This window comes from Haliotis rubra, unplaced genomic scaffold, assembly GCF_003918875.1.
Source record: "Haliotis rubra isolate DU_JTF1 unplaced genomic scaffold, ASM391887v1 Scf90, whole genome shotgun sequence".
NCBI classification, from domain to species: Eukaryota; Metazoa; Mollusca; class Gastropoda; order Lepetellida; family Haliotidae; genus Haliotis; species Haliotis rubra.
In genome coordinates this window covers 260,967-284,192 of record NW_025767635.1, presented here as the reverse complement: position 1 = coordinate 284,192, position 23,226 = coordinate 260,967, and the positions used below count along the sequence as shown (strand labels likewise).

General features: G+C 39.7%; 2 protein-coding genes across 2 annotated transcripts in view; both read right to left on the bottom strand.

Annotated features, from left to right (window-relative positions):
* Positions 1-4,030: 4,030 nt before the first annotated feature.
* On the bottom strand, positions 4,031-23,158 carry LOC124263944 (phosphatase and actin regulator 1-like). Its single transcript, XM_046698670.1, has 5 exons — positions 23,081-23,158; positions 10,176-10,313; positions 6,525-6,595; positions 6,366-6,443; positions 4,031-4,046 (listed from the first exon to the last, which is right to left on the bottom strand). The coding sequence occupies exons 1-5, from the start codon at positions 23,156-23,158 to the stop codon at positions 4,031-4,033; spliced, it is 381 nt and encodes a 126-aa protein (XP_046554626.1).
* Positions 10,277-23,226, bottom strand: part of LOC124263972 (phosphatase and actin regulator 4-like) — a 109,228-nt gene continuing 96,278 nt past the window's right edge. Inside the window, exons 11-12 of the mRNA XM_046698702.1 lie at positions 23,081-23,142; positions 10,277-10,313 (exon numbers count right to left, since the gene is read on the bottom strand). The gene's annotated coding sequence lies outside the window, so the exon portion shown is untranslated. The remainder of the gene's footprint in view (positions 10,314-23,080; positions 23,143-23,226) is intronic.

Genomic DNA, 23,226 nt, shown 5'->3' with positions numbered 1-23,226 from the left:
AATGGTTACAACCATACACATCAGGTAGAAAAAAGCTTTCACCATAGTTATAGCATCATACTTACATAGTTTACAATGGTGGCGGTATCCTCTACATACAAAAATATATACATATAGTGTGATCCACCGTGTTATTCATAACATGTACATATGTGCCCATGGGCACGTGATCTACAACAAATGTCTGTAGGAGACTTGCGAAGCACTGCAGCAACAATTTGACTCTCTTTTTCCCATTTCAAACTTGTACTAGACATGTCAACACTTAAAATTTCAACATAGACTTGGCACTAAAATTACAACTGGTAAAAAAAGGTATGAATATAATGAATCCTGCTTTAGGACTTGCATTGGTTTGATGGTAATGAGCCAGAGCTATCTGAAACTGGTCAAGATAATAACTTCAGATTATTGACCCCTCAAAGTCTAAAGTTATTATGTAAGCAGGTTCTGCACTTCCATCTTTGTCAGGACCCTGTTAATAAAGGCTGGAACTGTTTCTAAAGGGTGAAGATGAGCATGCAGTGATCACAGTGTATAAAATTACAAAGTCACACACAACATGGAAACAGGTCACACACTACACATTTTGTGAAATATTTAAGATAAAGACAAGTTTCCTTAATACAGCCAAATAAAAAAAAGTATGAGTGTACTACAGTGGACTGACTATACAAAGGGGCATGCAGGGCCACAGCTGTAGTGTGGAGAGAATAGTTGTGACAGGCACGCAGACAAGTAGCTTATCCACGACACTACACCAGCTATTACAGCAATACAGGAATGATCTGGCCAACCACTCCATTACAACAGTTACTTGACATCAAGGGGAAACAGTTGGAGGACATGATTCAAAACATTTCCTATCTTTCATCCCTTACAAAACCAGGGTGTAGTAGACACATTTTCTCTGCCAAATTCTGCCTCAAACACAGTTCTTATATCTAGGAAAGAAAACTATTGATTGTCATGGCAAACATGTACAGACGCATGAACAATGGGGCTGCCAGATGCACCTTCACCTGGTTACCAGACCAAGTTAAACAAAATAAGTACCTTCTAAAAACATTTAATTCACAGATGTTGCCATTTTATGACATATATTAAACAGTTAAAATAAGTACAGCTATATATATACACATAACAGTTTCCAGTAGAACAAAGAACGTACTAAGTGAGGTTTCTGTAATTGTCATTTCCTGTTTGTTTTAGTTTTGTTTCAACTCTTAAGCAGTACACGTTAGAAAATAAGAGATACAATGGTTATGACTTTTGAAACAGTACACAGTTTTTGTAAAATACAAAACAAAGTTTTTTGCACCTGATCAGGGAAAGCCCCACATTACAGTCCAGAACGTCACATGCTATTCTGGATTAACACTGGTAGCAGACACGAAAAAACATATCTTAAGATTTTCATAAATTATAACTAAATTACTGAACAATATTTTTAAAGAGACGTGAACAAAATCATCTGGTTAGGTATGAGATAATTACACAACCATCATTTCTGTCATCTGTGATATTGGTCAGTGAATACACCAGGGTCAGAACAACAAGACAATGTCCGTACCCCTTTGTTAGTCATAATGGTTTATTATACTAAAGAGCAACATAAGCAAAATTTTGTCAAAATAATATTGTACTACCACAAGACAGACAGGACTACTTTCTTCTTGATGTAATTTGATGAGCAAAGCAAGAAGTCTTGTCAATCAGATGATTACATCCAACTTAGAAAAGTGAAAAAGAAATTCATAAAATATTACGTTTGTTGAACTAGTTCATTCTAAAGGACAGTTCAATATGCACAGCTTTCACTACTGAACTTCAATGTGATATGAAAAATGAGGATTTGGAGCTGAGGCAGCTCAGTACAGTACAGCAAGCAGCATAATGATGATTCGGTTAGTACTGCCTTACAGCAAACAGCACAATGATGATTCGGTTAGTACTGCCTTACAGCAAGAAGCACAATGATGATTCGGTTAGTACTGCCTTACAGCAAGAAGCACAATGATGATTCGGTTTTAGTACTGCCTTACAGGAAGCAGCACAATGATGATTCGGTTAGTACTGCCTTACAGCAAACAGCACAATGATGATTCGGTTAGTACTGCCTTACAGCAAGAAGCACAATGATGATTCGGTTAGTACTGCCTTACAGCAAACAGCACAATGATGATTTGGTTAGTACTGCCTTACAGCAAGCAGCACAATGATGATTCAGTTAGTACTGCCTTACAGCAAGCAACACAATGATGATTCGGTTAGTACTGCCTTACAGCAAGCAACACAATGATGTATCACTTAGAAATGCCTATTAGTGAACTAGTCAGTTTGGTTAAACGTTGCTTTAACCAGTTTCCCAGTGATATCCAGTGTTTAAAACTCCCAAAATTCCAAGCCAAACAGCCGGACTGGTAACTTTAAAAAATTCCCAGTCCAGATACAAACTTGCCTGTCCGGTTTTGAACAATAAAAAACTGTGACTGCCATTTCCAACTCGTGCATGCTCCATTCACTGTTTGTAGGCATCGCAATGAACTACATAGCACTAACAGGCAATGCACCGAGTATAAGTAAACTGAAAGTACATGTGTTGTGATTGGTTATCGTAACAGAAACTGTCCAATCGTAAGTAGTTTAACATAATTTTCATAATACCTTAAACACCTCGAACCGACGACAAGAGAACCTGTCTGATATTATGAAATATTTACTCTTAGGGGTAAAAATATCTACCAGGCCACCGGACATGGCTATATTTGAAATTTGACCATCTGAGATGAAAATAGACCGTTCCGGGCAGGTGGGAATTTTAAACACTGTTATATCTCTGCCTTACAGCCAACAGCATAGTGATGTTCAACTTAGTACTGCCTTACAGCCAACAGCATAGTGATGTTCAATTTAGTACTGCCTTACAGCCAACAGCATAGTGATGTTCAACTTAGTACTGCCTTACAACAAGCCACACAGCACAAAATCAGCACTGTATAATTTTGTAAGGAATTATTTCAAAAGTTGATGACAAGCAACAGCACCACCGATGTGAGCAGGAACACAAACAGTTAATGAATGTTATCAGGGGAGGTAACTCATATCAGAATCATTATGGCCACCGAATTAATAGTATCAAGGGAGGCAACTCTGCAGAACACGAACTGACATAATTACTAAACTGCTGCCCCAACATGGGAATGTGTTGTCATATTCTCAGACAAATTTACATCCAATTATTCAATACAGGCAGCTGCACATACCACTTGGTACAGCAAAGAGCTTCCACTTTTGCCAGACTGTTTCAAACTCTACACAAAACATATATATCCTGTAACATGAGGTAAAAAAAAAAGTAACAATTTTCAAAAAAGTTGAAAAATAAGTCCCATATGATGCTAGTGAGGGTCTGATGTGATTCCTGTCTTCAGTATGGTTACCATGGTTACTGATAAGTTGGGAGTTGATAGCACCTGCGATGCAGGTCACATCAACTTCCAACTCCATGACAGTGGTTTGTGGCTTGAAGTGACATCCACAGCAATGGCCAACATTTTGTGAATAAGATCAGATACAGCGCAAAGCTCTTTTTCAAGTTCCTGTCCATCAGTTGGAGTGAAGATACCTTCCAAGCCCCAACCCTCACATATGTGAACAGTTCAACACACTCCCATCAATGCACCATGTATGAAGCCTCTGGGTCCAGGAAGTGAGTCTTCCAGCACAGGAGCTTCAACCATTAACACTCCCCAACACTGAACATTCTCTAGCACTAGAGATGATACATTTAAAACATTCAAGATCCTAGTAGAAACACACTGATGTAAAAACTCCATTTGTTCTGAAAATCTGTAGACATCTGGTCTCCAAGAAAACATAAGACTCGTATCACATGGGTTTATGGCCTGCAGTTGAGAGAGATGACTCTGACAAGAGTTTTGTGTCTGCAGACAGCTTGCTTATAGGTTAAATATATTGCAAGATCCTGACATTCAGTCTAGTGTAGTCCTGCATAGTGTGTATGGCATCAAGGTCGGTGAAATCTGAAATTGAATAAACATTCATCAATAATGAATCATGACCTGAGAATTGCTCCTTCAAAAGTCTCAAGCAAATTGGGATACAGTGTTAATGCTGATATATATAGTGTTAATGCTGAGATATATAGTGTTAATGCTGAGATATATAGTGTTAATGCTGACATATGCAGTGTTAATGTTGACATATACAGTGTTAATGTTGACACATACAGTGTTGATGCTGAGATATATAGTGTTAATGCTGAGATATATAGTGTTAATGCTGACATATACAGTGTTAATGCTGAGATATATAGTGTAAATGCTGACATATACAGTGTTAATGTTGACATATATAGTGTTAATGTTGACATATACAGTGTTAATGTTGACATATAGTGTTAGTGTTAATGCTGACATATAGTGTTAGTGTTAATGTTGACATATACAGTGTTAATGCTGATATAAACAATGTTGATGCTGATATAAACAATGTTGATGCTGAGATATATAGTGTTAATGCTGATATAAACAATGTTGATGCTGAGATATATAGTGTTAATGCTGAGATATATAGTGTTAATGCTGAGATATATAGTGTTAATGCTGACATATGCAGTGTTAATGTTGACATATACAGTGTTAATGTTGACACATACAGTGTTGATGCTGAGATATATAGTGTTAATGCTGAGATATATAGTGTTAATGCTGACATATACAGTGTTAATGCTGAGATATATAGTGTTAATGCTGACATATACAGTGTTAATGTTGACATATATAGTGTTAATGTTGACATATACAGTGTTAATGTTGACATATATAGTGTTAATGTTGACATATACAGTGTTAATGCTGATATAAACAATGTTGATGCTGATATAAACAATGTTGATGCTGAGATATATAGTGTTAATGCTGATATAAACAATGTTGATGCTGAGATATATAGTGTTAATGCTGAGATATATAGTGTTAATGCTGATATCAACAATGTTGATGCTGAGATATATAGTGTTAATGCTGAGATATATAGTGTTAATGCTGACATATACAGTGTTAATGCTGACATATACAGTGTTAATGTTGACATATACAGTGTTAATGCTGACATATACAGTGTTAATGTTGACATATACAGTGTTAATGCTGACATATACAGTGTTAATGCTGACATATACAGTGTTAATGCTGACACATATATGTTACATATAGTGTTAATGCTGACATAATAGTGTTAATGCTGACATATACAGTGTTAATGCTGAGATATATAATACAATGTTAATGTTGACATATACAGTGTTAATGCTGACATATACAGTGTTAATGCTGACATATACAGTGTTAATGTTGACATATACAGTGTTAATGCTGACATATACAGTGTTAATGCTGACATATACAGTGTTAATGCTGACACATAGTGTTGTTGACATATGATTATATATATACAATGTTAATGCTGACATATACAGTGTTAATGCTGACACATACAGTGTTAATGCTGACATATACAGTGTTAATGCTGACATATACAGTGTTAATGTTGACATATACAGTGTTAATGCTGACATATACAGTGTTAATGCTGACCCATTACAGTGTTAATGCTGACACATACAGTGTTAATGCTGACATATACAGGGTTAATGCTGACATATACAGGGTTAATGCTGACCTATTATACAGTGTTAATGCTGACACATACAGTGTTAATGTTGACACATACAGTGTTAATGCTGACACATACAGTGTTAATGCTGACATATACAGGGTTAAGGCTGACATATACAGTGTTAATGCTGATATATACAGTGTTAATGCTGACATATACAGTGTTAATGCTGACACATACAGTGTTAATGCTGACACATACAGTGTTAATGCTGACATATACAGGGTTAAGGCTGACATATACAGTGTTAATGCTGACATATACAAATGTGACCTACAAAAAAGTAGATATTGACAATTTTCCTACACCTAAAAAATACAACCTGCTCACCTCTCGCGCGATAAATCGTTCATTTCTATGCTATGAAATATTTCCTGCCGTTCACTGCTCCTACGGTGCAGTGACTGCCTGACTGTGTATGGTTTTACCGCTTTTTAGCAATATTCCAGCAATATGACTGACGGGGGGACACCAGAAATAGGCTTCACACATTGTACCCATGTGGGGAATAGAACCCGGTCTTCAACATGACGAAAGTGAACGCTTTAACCACTAGGCTACCCCCACCACCAATGATATGAAAAGGAAACAGAAAGGTTCCCTGTGGTACCCTTGATGATGTGTACAGATACACTGGCTGTGTTCTCACGGAGGAAACTGACCTTGTGAGGTGCTTGCTCTCCTCATGGACCTCCATTTCTTTACTCTTGAACTCATTCAGCTCCTTGCGTGATTGTTGCCTGAAATAGTCAGACACCAGTCAGACATGAGTGTACTACTGTGGGGCAGCGAAGCCTACAGAAATACAAAGCAGATCCTACCTGTCAGCCAGGAGAGCAACAATTGTCAGTATACTGAATGGAGGGCCACAGACAGAATTAAGTCCATCAGTCTTTGGGAAGCAACATTTGAAAGGAGACAGATACTGATGAGCTTCCAACATCACTAGAGCGGGGCCAGATACTGATGAGTTTCCTACATGATGAGCTTCCTACATGACTAGAGAGGGGCCAGATACTGATGAGTTTCCTACATGATGAGCTTCCAACATCACTAGAGCGGGGCCAGATACTGATGAGTTTCCTACATGATGAGCTTCCTACATGACTAGAGAGGGGCCAGATACTGATGAGCCTCCTACATGACTAGAGAGGGGCCAGATACTGATGAGCCTCCTACATGACTAGAGAGGGACAGATACTGATGAGCTTCCTACATCACTAGAGAGGGGCCAGATACTGATGAGCTTCCTACATGACTAGAGAGGGGCCAGATACTGATGAGCTTCCTACATCACTAGAGAGGGGCCAGATACTGATGAGCCTCCTACATCACTAGGGAGGGGCCAGATACTGATGAGCTTCCTACATCACTAGGGAGGGGCCAGATACTGATGAGCCTCCTACATGACTAGGGAGGGGCCAGATACTGATGAGCCTCCTACATCACTAGGGAGGGGCCAGATACTGATGAGCCTCCTACATCACTAGGGAGGGCCAGATACTGATGAGCCTCCTACATCACTAGGAGGGCCAGATACTGATGAGCTTCCTACATCACTAGGGAGGGCCAGATACTGATGAGCCTCCTACAAGGCTAGAGAGGGCCAGATACTGATGAGCTTCCTACATCACTAGGGAGGGGCCAGATACTGATGAGCCTCCTACATCACTAGGGAGGGCCAGATACTGATGAGCCTCCTACATCACTAGAGAGGGACAGATACTGATGAGCTCCCTACAAGGCTAGAGAGGGCCAGATACTGATGAGCTCCTACATCACTAGAGGGGCCAGATACTGATGAGCCTCCCACATGACTAGGAGGGGCCAGATACTGATGAGCTTCCTACATCACTAGGAGGGGCCAGATACTGATGAGCTTCCTACATCACTAGGAGGGCCAGACACTGATGAGCCTCCTACATCACTAGGAGGGACAGATACTGATGAGCCTCCTACATCACTAGGAGGGCCAGATACTGATGAGCTTCCTACATCACTAGGAGGGCCAGATACTGATGAGCCTCCTACAAGGCTAGAGAGGGGGCCAGATACTGATGAGCTTCCTACATCACTAGGAGGGGCCAGATACTGATGAGCCTCCTACATCACTAGGGAGGGGCCAGATACTGATGAGCTCCTACATCACTAGAGAGGGACAGATACTGATGAGCTTCCTACATGACTAGGGAGGGCCAGATACTGATGAGCTTCCTACATCACTAGGGAGGGCCAGATACTGATGAGCCTCCTACATGACTAGGAGGGGCCAGATACTGATGAGCTCCTACATCACTAGGGAGGGCCAGATACTGATGAGCTTCCTACATGACTAGGAGGGGCCAGATACTGATGAGCCTCCTACATGACTAGGAGGGGCCAGATACTGATGAGCTCCTACATCACTAGGGAGGGCCAGATACTGATGAGCCTCCTACATGACTAGGGAGGGCCAGATACTGATGAGCTTCCTACATCACTAGAGAGGCCAGATACTGATGAGCCTCCTACATGACTAGGAGGGGGCCAGATACTGATGAGCTTCCTACATCACTAGGAGAGGGATACTGATGAGCTCCTACATGACTAGGAGGGCCAGATACTGATGAGCCTCCTACATGACTAGGAGGGCCAGATACTGATGAGCCTCCTACATCACTAGGGAGGGCCAGATACTGATGAGCCTCCTACATCACTAGGGAGGGCCAGATACTGATGAGCCTCCTACATCACTAGAGAGGGCCAGATACTGATGAGCCTCCTACATCACTAGAGAGGGGCCAGATACTGATGAGCCTCCTACATCACTAGAGAGGGGCCAGATACTGATGAGCCTCCTGCATCACTAGAGGGGCCAGATACTGATGAGCCTCCCACATCACTAGAGAGGGGCCAGATACTGATGAGCCTCCTACATGACTAGGGAGGCCAGATACTGATGAGCCTCCTTCATGACTAGGAGAGCCAGATACTGATGAGCCTCCTACATCACTAGGAAGGGCCAGATACTGATGAGCTTCCTACATGACTAGGGAGGGGCCAGATACTGATGAGCCTCCCATCACTAGAGAGGGCCAGATACTGATGAGCCTCCTACATCACTAGAGAGGGCCCAGATACTGATGAGCTTCCTACATCACTAGGGAGGCCAGATACTGATGAGCCTCCTACATCACTAGGAGGGCCAGATACTGATGAGCCTCCCTACATCACTAGAGAGGGCCAGATACTGATGAGCTTCCTACATCACTAGGGAGGGGCCAGATACTGATGAGGCCTCCTACATCACTAGGGAGGGCCAGATACTGATGAGCCTCCTTCATGACTAGGGAGGGGCCAGAAACTGATGAGCCTCCTACATGACTAGGAGGGAGCCAGATACTGATGAGCTTCCTACATGACTAGGAGGCCAGATACTGATGAGCCTACTCACATGACTAGGAGGGGCCAGATACTGATGAGCTTCCTACATCACTAGGGAGGGGCCAGATACTGATGAGCCTCCTACATCACTAGGGAGGGGCCAGATACTGATGAGCTTCCTACATCACTAGGGAGGGGCCAGATACTGATGAGCCTCCTACATCACTAGTGAGGGTCAGATACTGATGAGCCTCCTACATCACTAGAGAGGGGCCAGATACTGATGAGCCTCCTACATCACTAGGGAGGGGCCAGATACTGATGAGCCTCCTACATCACTAGGGAGGGGCCAGATACTGATGAGCCTCCTACATCACTAGGGAGGGGCCAGATACTGATGAGCTTCCTACATCACTAGGAGGGGCCAGATACTGATGAGCCTCCTACAAGGGAGGCCAGACACTGATAGAGAGGGGCCAGATACTGATGAGCTTCCTACATCACTAGGGAGGGGCCAGATACTGATGAGCTTCCTACATCACTAGGGAGGGCCAGATACTGATGAGCTTCCTACATCAGTAGAGAGGGGCCAGATACTGATGAGCCTCCTCCATGACTAGGGAGGGGCCAGATACTGATGAGCCTCCTACATCACTAGGGAGGGGCCAGATACTGATGAGCCTCCTACATCACTAGAGAGAGGCCAGATACTGATGAGCTTCCTACATCACTAGAGTGGGGCCAGATACTGATGAGCCTCCTACATCACTAGGCAGGGGCCAGATACTGATGAGCCTCCTCCATGACTAGGGAGGGGCCAGATACTGATGAGCCTCCTACATCACTAGGGAGGGGCCAGATACTGATGAGCTTCCATCATCACTAGAGAGAGGCCAGATACTGATGAGCCTCCTACATCATTAGGGAGGGGCCAGATACTGATGAGCCTCCTACATCACTAGGGAGAGGCCAGATACTGATGAGCCTCCTCCATGACTAGGGAGGGGCCAGACACCAAGATGATGACACACTTACTGACATAATGCTGATGATGGTAAGGGAGTACTGAGAGTGTGAAACATCATCACATCACACTAGGTCAAACCAACCTTATCTTTAGGCGTCAGTCTGGTCCAAGGTTTGTCTGCACGACGATCATACATCTCTGCATCAGTGACTTCAACATAGTCGTTGAACTTTATGATTTTTCTTTCCTTCAACTCCTCAATGCTTGGCCGGAAGCTCAGCTGCAAGACGAAGCGGGTAATTATGTTAGGAATCTGATGAATGTCATGGTTAAAGTTATTCAGTTGCATGTCATTGCCTTCTTTTACATACAACATATACTAGGCACATAAAGAAATTGTGCATACAAAAATTTAAAATCGAAATTGATCAAACCTGTGTAGACACATAAGGATTTAAACTCAGAGATTAGTGACATGTATCAAACATGCATGCACGTGCCTGACGTCAGTGAGTTCGTCCTTGAGACGTGGCAATACGTTGTTGCACGTGCATTCGAGAAAAGAGAAACAGAGCAAATGAATGCCACACAATACTGTCACTTTGGATAGCTCAACCCCTGCCCTTGCGATCGTTCAAAACAAAAAATTAAACGGCTATTGAAACGCATAGCATGCCAAGGCTCAAGTCTGCACAACATTATGAGGCCATTGGGATGGTCCGTGGGGGAATGTCTCAACGACAAGTGGCTGCACATTTCCACTGCCACCGGAACACCATTTCTGCACTGGTGAGGCGCTACCAGACCACAAATGGCGTCATCGATCAATACGTTCTGGGCGTCCACGTGTTAAAACGCCAAGACAGGACATATGGATAAGGGTGACCCATCTTCGCCCAGGTTTCAGACTGCAGTGATGACTGCCCGAACCATCCCAGGACTTCGCCGTATCCACCCCAACACAGTTCAACAACGTTTACGTCATCACGGGATCAGACCACGGCGTCGTCAGCCATATGGCTTATCCTGACAAGCTCGCGAATGTGGTGCGAAATCATGTCCGCAGACCCTTGTTTTGGTGGAGAAATGTTGTTTTACAGATGAGTCCAGGTTTAACATTTCCCATAGTGATGGGCGTCAACGTGCCTATAGGCGTGGGAGAACGTTATGCACAGGCCTGTGTCTTGGAGAGGAATCGCTTTGGTGGTGGTTCCGTGATGATTTGGGGTGGAATAACAGCACACCAAAGAACTCCTTTGGTGATTGTTCAGGGCAACTTAACTGGTGTGGGCTACAGGGATCAGATTCTTCGACCTGTGGCAATTCCTTTTCTGCAACGTCATGGCCCTGGGTTAACATTCCAACAGGACAATGCCCGCCCTCATACGGCAAGGGTTGCTATGGATTCCTTGCAACACCACAACGTTGACTTACTGCCTTGGCCTGCAAATTCACGGATCTCTCCCCGATAGAGCATGTTTGGGACGAGATGGATCGGCGCCTCACGCCGTCTTCCTCATCCATCCAAATAACGTCCTTGACCTTGCAACAGAACTTGAGAGAATCTGGCGTGACATCCCACAAGCCTTCCTTGCATGTTTGATAGGTTCTATCGTCGTTGATGCACTGCTGTTCTCAATGCCGATGGTGGACATACCCGTTATTGAGCTTGTGACATGGTCGTTTGACCCCTGTCCCGCTTGTGGACTCGTGACATCATTGTGATTGACTTTTCAACTGAAATTCTCCCGACTTGTTATGGTCTCATGATCCCTCCATTAAAGTTTATATGTACCTTTGACATTGTTATCGTACTTATCAACTGGGAAAATATTTTGACAATGCACAGTTTCTTTATGTGGCTAGTATATATGGATGTTACAGTACAACCAGAAATTATAGAGAATTTAAGATTGTAATTTTTCATATTTTTTTCACTCATTACTCACGTATTAAATGTGAATATTAGCAGAACATAACTCCAGATTCAAAGACAGGTGAACAGTTAGTATTTTGTCAAGTCACCATAGGCAGCAATGCAGGCTGCAATGCGGCGGGGCATACAACTGATAAAAGAAGTTAGAAAGTCGTGGTCCATGCTGTCCCAGTATCAGACCACCTCTTCTTTCATTTCAGCAATATTTGTCAGATTTTTCTTATTGACACTTTCCTTCATAAGTCCCCAAACATTTTCTATTGGATTTCTATTGGAAAATCCAAACATTTCCATAGAACACGTGAGCAGATGGAAGTAAGTGTCCCTCGAGAATATCTGTGTCCCGCTCACTGTTCATATTCCCTTCAAATACACAGAGGGGCATTGCCCCTAACACAGATATGCCACCCCACACGTTAAATTTCGGACTGTACTTTGGGCGCTGATACAAAGGTTTTTCAGTTTGTTTGGTCCAGAATTTCAGTGTATTAGGAAACAGCCACACAGAACTTTCATCTGAGCAAATCACATTGTCCCAGTTAAAATTTCTATGCTGTAAGCACCAGTTCAACCTTCGCTCCTTTTGTTCAGGTTTCATGATCGGTGATGGAATTCCTCGACTTATCTGCCAACCCAATGCATGCATCTCAGTTCTAATTGTCTCCTTACAGACAACCACAGTTCCTCTATCGATCATATCCAGCCTTAAGTTTTCTAAACTCCTTCGTTTGTTTTTAGAAACAGGAATACCAAGCCACCTGTCACCCGACAGTCAATTTTCTGGGCCTACCTGCGTCTCCTGGTGCTCAATGCCATATCCATTTGTAATATTTTTCAAAACACGATAAACAGTAGACAAAGGGATGCCTGTTATACTTGAAATCACTTTAGCTGATCTGATGTCCTTGTTATAATACTCTAAAATCAACTTCCTCTTCTCTAAATCATCCATACTGAGGATCACTGAAAATGTCGTGTGCTAGCAAGTAAACAAAGGGGGGATAACTCTTCACAAACTAATGAAAAGGGATTAACGGAGTTGTGTCTCTTGAATGAAACCAAGCACTTGATAGCTGGTCAAGGTTGTTTATACTAGAAAAACAATTAAACATATTCCTAAAAGTCTCAATAATTTCTGGTCATACTATAAGTTTCCACAACATGAAATGAAGACATGAGACTGGCAACAGTGTGAAGCCCATGCTATGGACTCTAGATACACCTAGACTCTAGAGCCTATAATCATACAGGGAATATACAGTGTGCTTTCTATAGTAATACTGAATTGTGGAGCCTATAATCATACAGGGAATATACAGTGTGCTTTCTATAGTAATACTGAATTGTGGAGCCTATATATATATACAGGGAATATACAGTGTGCTTTCTATAGTAATACTGAATTGTGGAGCTTATATATATATACAGGGAATATACAGTGTGCTTTCTATAGTAATACTGAATTGTGGAGCTTATATATATACATGGAATATACAGTGTGCTTTCTATAGTAATGCTGAATATGTGGTAATACTGAATTGTGGATATATATACAGGGAATATACAGTGTGCTTTCTATAGTAATACTGAATTGTGGAGCTTATATATATATACAGGAATATACAGTGTGCTTTCTATAGTAATACTGAATTGTGGAGCTTATATATATACAGGAATATACAGTGTGCTTTCTATAGTAATACTGAATTGTGGAGCCCATATATATATACAGGGAATATACAGTGTGCTTTCTATAGTAATACTGAATTGTGGAGCTTATATATATATACAGGGAATATACAGTGTGCTTTCTATAGTAATACTGAATTGTGGAGCTTATATATATACAGGAATATACAGTGTGCTTCTATAGTAATACTGAATTGTGGAGCTTATATATATACAGGAATATACAGTGTGCTTTCTATAGTAATACTGAATTGTGGAGCCTATATATATATACAGGGAATATACAGTGTGCTTTCTATAGTAATACTGAATTGTGGAGCCTATATATATATACAGGGAATATACAGTGTGCTTTCTATAGTAATACTGAATTGTGGAGCCCATATATATATACAGGGGAATATACAGTGTGCTTTCTATAGTAATACTGAATTGTGGAGCTTATATATATACAGGGAATATACTGTGTGCTTTCTATAGTAATACTGAATTGTGGAGCTTATATATATACAGGAATATACAGTGTGCTTTCTATAGTAATACTGCATTGTGGAGCTATATATATACAGGGGAATATACAGTGTGCTTTCTATAGTAATAATGCATTGTGGAGCTATATATATACACAGGGAATATACAGTGTGCTTTCTATAGTAATACTGAATTGTGGAGCTTATATATATACAGGGAATATACAGTGTGCTTTCTATAGTAATACTGAATTGTGGAGCTTATATATATACAGGGGAATATACAGTGTGCTTTCTATAGTAATACTGAATTGTGGAGCTTATATATATACAGGGAATATACAGTGTGCTTTCTATAGTAATACTGAATTGTGGAGCTTATATATATACACAGGAATATACAGTGTGCTTTCTATAGTAATACTGAATTGTGGAGCCTATATATATACAGGAATATATACAGTGTGCTTTCTATAGTAATACTGAATTATTGGAGCCCTTATATATATACAGGGAATATACAGTGTGCTTTCTATAGTAATACTGAATTGTGGAGCTTATATATATATACAGGGAATATACAGTGTGCTTTCTATAGTAATACTGAATTGTGGAGCATATATATATACAGGGAATATACAGTGTGCTTTCTATAGTAATACTGAATTGTGGAGCTTATATATATACAGGGAATATACAGTGTGCTTTCTATAGTAATACTGAATTGTGGAGCTTATATATATACAGGAATATACAGTGTGCTTTCTATAGTAATACTGAATTGTGGAGCCTATATATACAGGGGAATATACAGTGTGTGCTTTCTATAGTAATACTGAATTGTGGAGCTTATATATATACAGGGAATATACAGTGTGCTTTCTATAGTAATACTGAATTGTGGAGCCTATATATATACAGGGAATATACAGTGTGCTTTCTATAGTAATACTGAATTGTGGAGCTTATATATATACAGGGAATATACAGTGTGCTTTCTATAGTAATACTGAATTGTGGAGCTTATATATATATACAGGGAATATACAGTGTGCTTTCTATAGTAATACTGAATTGTGGAGCCTATATATATACAGGGAATATACAGTGTGCTTTCTATAGTAATACTGAATTGTGGAGCTTATATATATATACAGGGAATATACAGTGTGCTTTCTATAGTAATACTGAATTGTGGAGCCTATATTCATACAGGGAATATACAGTGTGCTTTCTATAGTAATACTGAATTGTGGAGCTTATATATATACAGGGAATATACAGTGTGCTTTCTATAGTAATACTGAATTGTGGAGCCTATATATATACAGGGAATATACAGTGTGCTTTCTATAGTAATACTGAATTGTGGAGCCTATATATATACAGGAATATACAGTGTGCTTTCTATAGTAATACTGAATTGTGGAGCATATATATACAGGGGAATATACAGTGTGCTTTCTATAGTAATACTGCATTGTGGAGGACCTATATATATACAGGGGAATATACAGTGTGCTTTCTATAGTAATACTGAATTGTGGAGCTTATATATATATACAGGGAATATACAGTGTGCTTTCTATAGTAATACTGAATTGTGGAGCTTATATATATACAGGGAATATACAGTGTGTTTTCTATAGTAATACTGCATTGTGGAGCCTATATATATACAGGGAATATACAGTGTGTTTTCTATAGTAATACTGCATTGTGGAGCATATATATACAGGGAATATACAGTGTGTTTTCTATAGTAATACTGCATTGTGGAGCCTATATATATACAGGGAATATACAGTGTGTTTTCTATAGTAATACTGCATTGTGGAGCCTATATATATACAGGGAATATACAGTGTGTTTTCTATAGTAATACTGCATTGTGGAGCCTATATATATACAGGGAATATACAGTGTGTTTTCTATAGTAATACTGCATTGTGGAGCCTATATATAGACAGGGGAATATACAGTGTGTTTTCTATAGTAATACTGCATTGTGGAGCCTATATATATAGACAGGGGAATATACAGTGTGTTTTCTATAGTAATACTGCATTGTGGAGCCTATATATACAGGGAATATACAGTGTGTTTTCTATAGTAATACTGCATTGTGGAGCCTATATATAGACAGGGAATATACAGTGTGTTTTCTATAGTAATACTGCATTGTGGAGCCTATATATAGACAGGGAATATACAGTGTGTTTTCTATAGTAATACTGCATTGTGGAGCCTATATATAGACAGGGAATATACAGTGTGTTTTCTATAGTAATACTGCATTGTGGAGCCTATATATATAGACAGGAATATACAGTGTGTTTTTCTATAGTAATACTGCATTGTGGAGCCCTATATATATAGACAGGAATATACAGTGTGTTTTTTCTATAGTAATACTGCATTGTGGAGCCTATATATAGACAGGGAATATACAGTGTGTTTTCTATAGTAATACTGCATTGTGGAGCCTATATATAGACAGGGAATATACAGTGTGTTTTCTATAGTAATACTGCATTGTGGAGCCTATATATAGACAGGGGAATATACAGTGTGTTTTCTATTGTAATACTGCATTGTGGAGCCTATATATAGACAGGGAATATACAGTGTGTTTTCTATAGTAATACTGCATTGTGGAGCCTATATATAGACAGGGAATATACAGTGTGTTTTCTATAGTAATACTGCATTGTGAGCATATATATAGACAGGGAATATACAGTGTGTTTTCTATAGTAATACTGCATTGTGGAGCCTATATATATACAGGGAATATACAGTGTGTTTTCTATAGTAATACATGCATTGTGGAGCCTATATATATACAGGGAATATACAGTGTGTTTTCTATAGTAATACTGCATTGTGGAGCCTATATATAGACAGGGAATATACAGTGTGTTTTCTATAGTAATACTGCATTGTGGAGCCTATATATATACAGGGAATATACAGTGTGTTTTCTATAGTAATACTGCATTGTGGAGCCTATATATATACAGGGAATATACAGTGTGTTTTCTATAGTAATACTGCATTGTGGAGCCTATATATATACAGGGAATATACAGTGTGTTTTCTATAGTAATACTGCATTGTGGAGCATATATAGACAGGGAATATACAGTGTGTTTTCTATAGTAATACTGCATTGTGGAGCCTATATATATACAGGGAATATACAGTGTGTTTTCTATAGTAATACTGCATTGTGGAGCCTATATATATACAGGGAATATACAGTGTGCTTTCTATAGTAATACTGCATTGTGGAGCTTATATATATACAGGGAATATACAGTGTGCTTTCTATTGTAATACTGCATTGTGGAGCCTATATATAGACAGGGAATATACAGTGTGTTTTCTATAGTAATACTGCATTGTGGAGCCTATATATATACAGGGAATATACAGTGTGTTTTCTATAGTAATACTGCATTGTGGAGCCTATATATATACAGGGGAATATACAGTGTGTTTTCTATAGTAATACTGCATTGTGGAGCCTATATATATACAGGGGAATATACAGTGTGTTTTCTATAGTAATACTGCATTGTGGAGCCTATATATACAGGGGAATATACAGTGTGTTTTCTATATAGTAATACTGCATTGTGGAGCCTATATATAGACAGGGAATATACAGTGTGTTTTCTATAGTAATACTGCATTGTGGAGCCTATATATAGACAGGGAATATACAGTGTGTTTCTCTATAGTAATACTGCATTGTGGAGACCTATATATATACAGGGGAATATACAGTGTGTTTTTCTATAGTAATACTGCATTGTGGAGCCCTATATATAGACAGGGGAATATACAGTGTGTTTTCTATAGTAATACTGCATTGTGGAGCCTATATATATAGACAGGGAATATACAGTGTGTTTTCTATAGTAATACTGCATTGTGGAGCCTATATATAGACAGGGAATATACAGTGTGTTTTCTATAGTAATACTGCATTATGGAGCCTATATATATACAGGAATATACAGTGTGTTTTCTATAGTAATACTGCATTGTGGAGCCTATATATATACAGGGAATATACAGTGTGTTTTCTATAGTAATACTGCATTGTGGAGCCTATATATATACAGGAATATACAGTGTGTTTTCTATAGTAATACTGCATTGTGGAGCATATATAGACAGGAATATACAGTGTGTTTTCTATCCTACAGATATGGTCACTTCCAGCCAGGACTGAAATCATTTACAGGGGTCAAGGGATTAACAGTCCTCTGTGTTAATGACGCATTGTCCTAGCAGTGTACTGACCTTGTGTTATGGCTGACCTATCGACATGGTACACGGGGCTGCATGGCACTTTAGTCAAACAATGTTCACCTTGTGTATTACTTTGGCCACTGAGGTTGCTATTCCCACTATGGCCCTAAAGGTATTACAGTAAATACTGCCATGATGCCAGTATGGTATATGTTTGTGGCCATAAGCAACTCATTGTGTGTATGCCAAGTCAATGAAGGAGTTTTCATAAGGAAGTCATTGTGTGTATGCCAAGTAGATGAGGGAGCTCTCATAAGGAACTAATTGTGTGTATGCCAAGTAGATGAAGGAGTTTTCATAAGGAAGTCATTGTGTGTATGCCAAGTAGATGAAGGAGTTTTCATAAGCAAGTCATTGTGTGTATGCCAAGTAGATGAAGGAGTTCTCATAAGCAAGTCATTGTGTGTATGCCAAGTAGATGAAGGGAGTTCTCATAAGCAAGTCATTAGTTATTATGCCAAAATGATGAAGGAGTTCTCATAAGGAACTCATTGTGTGTATGCCAAGTAGATGAGGGAGTTCTCATAAGGAACTAACTGTGTGTATGCTGAAGTAGATGAAGGAGTTCGCAAAGGAAATCATTGTGTGTATGCCAAGTAGATGAAGGAGTTCTCATAAGGAACTCATTATTGTGTATGCTGTAGATGAAGGAGTTCGTGATAAGGAACTAATTGTGTGTATGCCAAGTAGATGAAGGAGTTCGCAAGGAAATCATTGTGTATGCCAAGTAGATGAAGGAGTTCTCATAAAGAACTCATTGTGTGTATGCCAAGTGATAGATGAAAAGAGTGCTTATAAGAAGTCATTGTGTGTATGCCAAGTAGATGAGGAGTTCTCATAAGGAACTAATTGTGTGTATGCCAAGTAGATGAAGGAGTTCGCAAAAGGAAATCATTATTATTGTATGCCAAGTAGATGAAGGAGTTCTCATAAGGAACTCATTGTGTGTATGCCAAGTAGATGAAGGAGTTTTCATAAGCAAGTCATTGTGTCATGCCAGAGCAGATGAAGGAGTTCTCATAAGCAAGTCATTGTGTGTGCCCAAGTAGATGAAGAAGAGAGTTCTCATAAGCAAGTCATTGTGTGTATGCCAAGCAGATGAAGGAGTTCTCATAAGCAAGTCATTGTGTGCATGCCAAGTAGATGAAGGAGTTCTCATAAGGCGAGTCATTGTGTGTATGCCAAGTAGATGAAGGAGTTCTCATAAGCAAGTCATTGTGTGCATGCCAAGTAGATGAAGGAGTTTTCATAAGCAAGTCATTGTGTGTATGCCAAGTAGATGAAGGAGTTCTCATAAGCAAGTCATTGTGTGTATGCCAAGTAGATGAAGGAGTTCTCATAAGCAAGTCATTGTGTGCATGCCAAGTAGATGAAGGAGTTCTCATAAGCAAGTCATTGTGTGTATGCCAAGTAGATGAAGGAGTTCTCATAAGGAAATCATTGTGTGTATGCCAAGTAGATGAAGGAGTTCTCATAAGGAACTCATTGTGTGCATGCCAAGTAGATGAAAGAGTGCTTATAAGAAGTCATTGTGTGTATGCCAAGTAGATGAAGGAGTTCTCATAAGGAAATCATTGTGTGTATGCCAAGTAGATGAAGGAGTTTTCATAAGCAAGTCATTGTGTGTATGCCAAGTAGATGAAGGAGTTCTCATAAGCAAGTCATTGTGTGTATGCCAAGTAGATGAGGAGTTCTCATAAGGAACTCATTGTGTGTATGCCAAGTAGATGAAGGAGTTCTCATAAGCAAGTCATTGTGTGTATGCCAAGTAGATGAAGGAGTTCTCATAAGGAACTAATTGTGTGTATGCCAAGTAGATGAAGGAGTTCTCATAAGGAAATCATTGTGTGTATGCCAAGTAGATGAAAGAGTGCTTATAAGAAGTCATTGTGTGTATGCCAAGTAGATGAAGGAGTTCTCATAAGGAAATCATTGTGTGTATGCCAAGTAGATGAAGGAGTTCTCATAAGCAAGTCATTGTGTGTATGCCAAGTAGATGAAAGAGTGCTTATAAGCAAGTCATTGTGTGTATGCCAAGTAGATGAAGGAGTTCTCATAAGGAACTAATTGTGTGTATGCCAAGTAGATGAAGGAGTTCTCATAAGGAACTCATTGTGTGTATGCCAAGTAGATGAAAGAGTGCTTATAAGAAGTCATTGTGTGTATGCCAAGTAGATGAAGGAGTTCTCATAAGGAACTAATTGTGTGTATGCCAAGTAGATGAAGGAGTTCTCATAAGGAACTCATTGTGTGTATGCCAAGTAGATGAAAGAGTGCTTATAAGAAGTCATTGTGTGTATGCCAAGTAGATGAAGGAGTTCTCATAAGGAAATCATTGTGTGTATGCCAAGTAGATGAAGGAGTTCTCATAAGCAAGTCATTGTGTGTATGCCAAGTAGATGAAGGAGTTCTCATAAGCAAGTCATTGTGTGCATGCCAAGTAGATGAAGGAGTTCTCATAAGCAAGTCATTGTGTGTATGCCAAGTAGATGAAGGAGTTCTCATAAGCAAGTCATTGTGTGTATGCCAAGTAGATGAGGAGTTCTCATAAGGAACTAATTGTGTGTATGCCAAGTAGATGAAGGAGCTCTCATAAGGAAATCATTGTGTGTATGCCAAGTAGATGAAGGAGTTCTCATAAGGAAATCATTGTGTGTATGCCAAGTAGATGAAGGAGTTCTCATAAGCAAGTCATTGTGTGCATGCCAAGTAGATGAAGGAGTTCTCATAAGGAACTTATTGTGTGTATGCCAAGTAGATGAAGGAGTTCTCATAAGCAAGTCATTGTGTGTATGCCAAGTAGATGAAGGAGTTCTCATAAGCAAGTCATTGTGTGTATGCCAAGTAGATGAAGGAGTTCTCATAAGCAAGTCATTGTGTGCATGCCAAGTAGATGAAGGAGTTCTCATAAGGAACTAATTGTGTGTATGCCAAGTAGATGAGGAGTTCTCATAAGCAAGTCATTGTGTGTATGCCAAGTAGATGAGGAGTTCTCATAAGGAAATCATTGTGTGCATGCCAAGTAGATGAAGGAGTTCCCATAAGGAAATCATTGTGTGTATGCCAAGTAGATGAAGGAGTTCTCATAAGCAAGTCATTGTGTGTATGCCAAGTAGATGAAGGAGTTCTGATAAGGAACTCATTGTGTGTATGCCAAGTAGATGAAAGAGTGCTTATAAGAAGTCATTGTGTGTATGCCAAGTAGATGAAGGAGTTCTCATAAGGAAATCATTGTGTGTATGCCAAGTAGATGAAGGAGTTCTCATAAGGAACTAATTGTGTGTATGCCAAGTAGATGAGGAGTTCTCATAAGGAACTAATTGTGTGTATGCCAAGTAGATGAAGGAGTTCCCATAATGAAATCATTGTGTGTATGCCAAGTAGATGAAGGAGTTCTCATAAGGAAATCATTGTGTGTATGCCAAGTAGATGAAGGAGTTCTCATAAGGAAATCATTGTGTGTATGCCAAGTAGATGAAGGAGTTCTCATAAGCAAGTCATTGTGTGTATGCCAAGTAGATGAAGGAGTTTTCATAAGCAAGTCATTGTGTGTATGCCAAGTAGATGAGGAGTTCTCATAAGGAACTAATTGTGTGTATGCCAAGTAGATGAAGGAGTTCTCATAAGGAAATCATTGTGTGTATGCCAAGTAGATGAAGGAGTTCTCATAAGGAACTCATTGTGTGTATGCCAAGTAGATGAAAGAGTGCTTATAAGAAGTCATTGTGTGTATGCCAAGTACATGAAGGAGTTCTCATAAGGAAATCATTGTGTGTATGCCAAGTAGATGAAGGAGTTCTCATAAGCAAGTCATTGTGTGTATGCCAAGTAGATGAAGGAGTTCTCATAAGCAAGTCATTGTGTGCATGCCAAGTAGATGAAGGAGTTCTCATAAGCAAGTTGTTGTGTGTATGCCAAGTAGATGAAGGAGTTCTCATAAGGAACTCATTGTGTGTATGCCAAGTAGATGAAGGAGTTTTCATAAGCAAGTCATTGTGTGTATGCCAAGTAGATGAGGAGTTCTCATAAGGAACTAATTGTGTGTATGCCAAGTAGATGAAGGAGTTCTCATAAGGAACTCATTGTGTGTATGCCAAGTAGATGAAGGAGTTCTCATAAGGAACTCATTGTGTGTATGCCAAGTAGATGAAAGAGTGCTTATAAGAAGTCATTGTGTGTATGCCAAGTAGATGAGGAGTTCTCATAAGCAAGTCATTGTGTGTATGCCAAGTAGATGAAGGAGTTCTCATAAGCAAGTCATTGTGTGTATGCCAAGTAGATGAAGGAGTTCTCATAAGCAAGTCATTATGTGTATTCCAAGTAGATGAAGGAGTTCTCATAAGGAAATCATTGTGTGTATGCCAAGTAGATGAAGGAGTTCTCATAAGCAAGTCATTATGTGTATTCCAAGTAGATGAAGGAGTTCTCATAAGGAAATCATTGTGTGTATGCCAAGTAGATGAAGGAGTTCTCATAAGGAAATCATTGTGTGTATGCCAACTAGACGAAGGCGTTCTCATAAGCAAGTCATTGTGTGTATGCCAAGTGAAGGAGTTTTCAACTCATTGTGTGTATGGGGCCATGCTGAGTGGGGCTGAAGTCAGAGACCCCAGACAAGGTCACACCAACCTTCCTTATGAGGTACCTCTTCTTTTCTTCCTTGTCCAACTCTCGCTCTTCATTTGTCTGATCTGAAGCATAAAACATCGTTGTATCGCTTCATCATTTCACTGACAGTCTCACACATTACATCTAGGACTTATGTAAAGGTTACA

What these genes read in the sequence shown, in the direction of transcription:
- LOC124263944 (XM_046698670.1), bottom strand. Translation starts at nt 23,158, where the DNA reads ATGTTTTATGCTTCAGATCAGACAAATGAAGAGCGAGAGTTGGACAAG. An exon ending in AGAGGTACCTCATAAGGAAG is followed by an intron (nt 10,314 to 23,080) that starts GTTGGTGTGACC and finishes TTCGTCTTGCAG; the next exon opens with CTGAGCTTCCGGCCAAGCAT. An exon ending in GACTGACGCCTAAAGATAAG is followed by an intron (nt 6,596 to 10,175) that starts GTTGGTTTGACC and finishes TGCTTCCCAAAG; the next exon opens with ACTGATGGACTTAATTCTGT.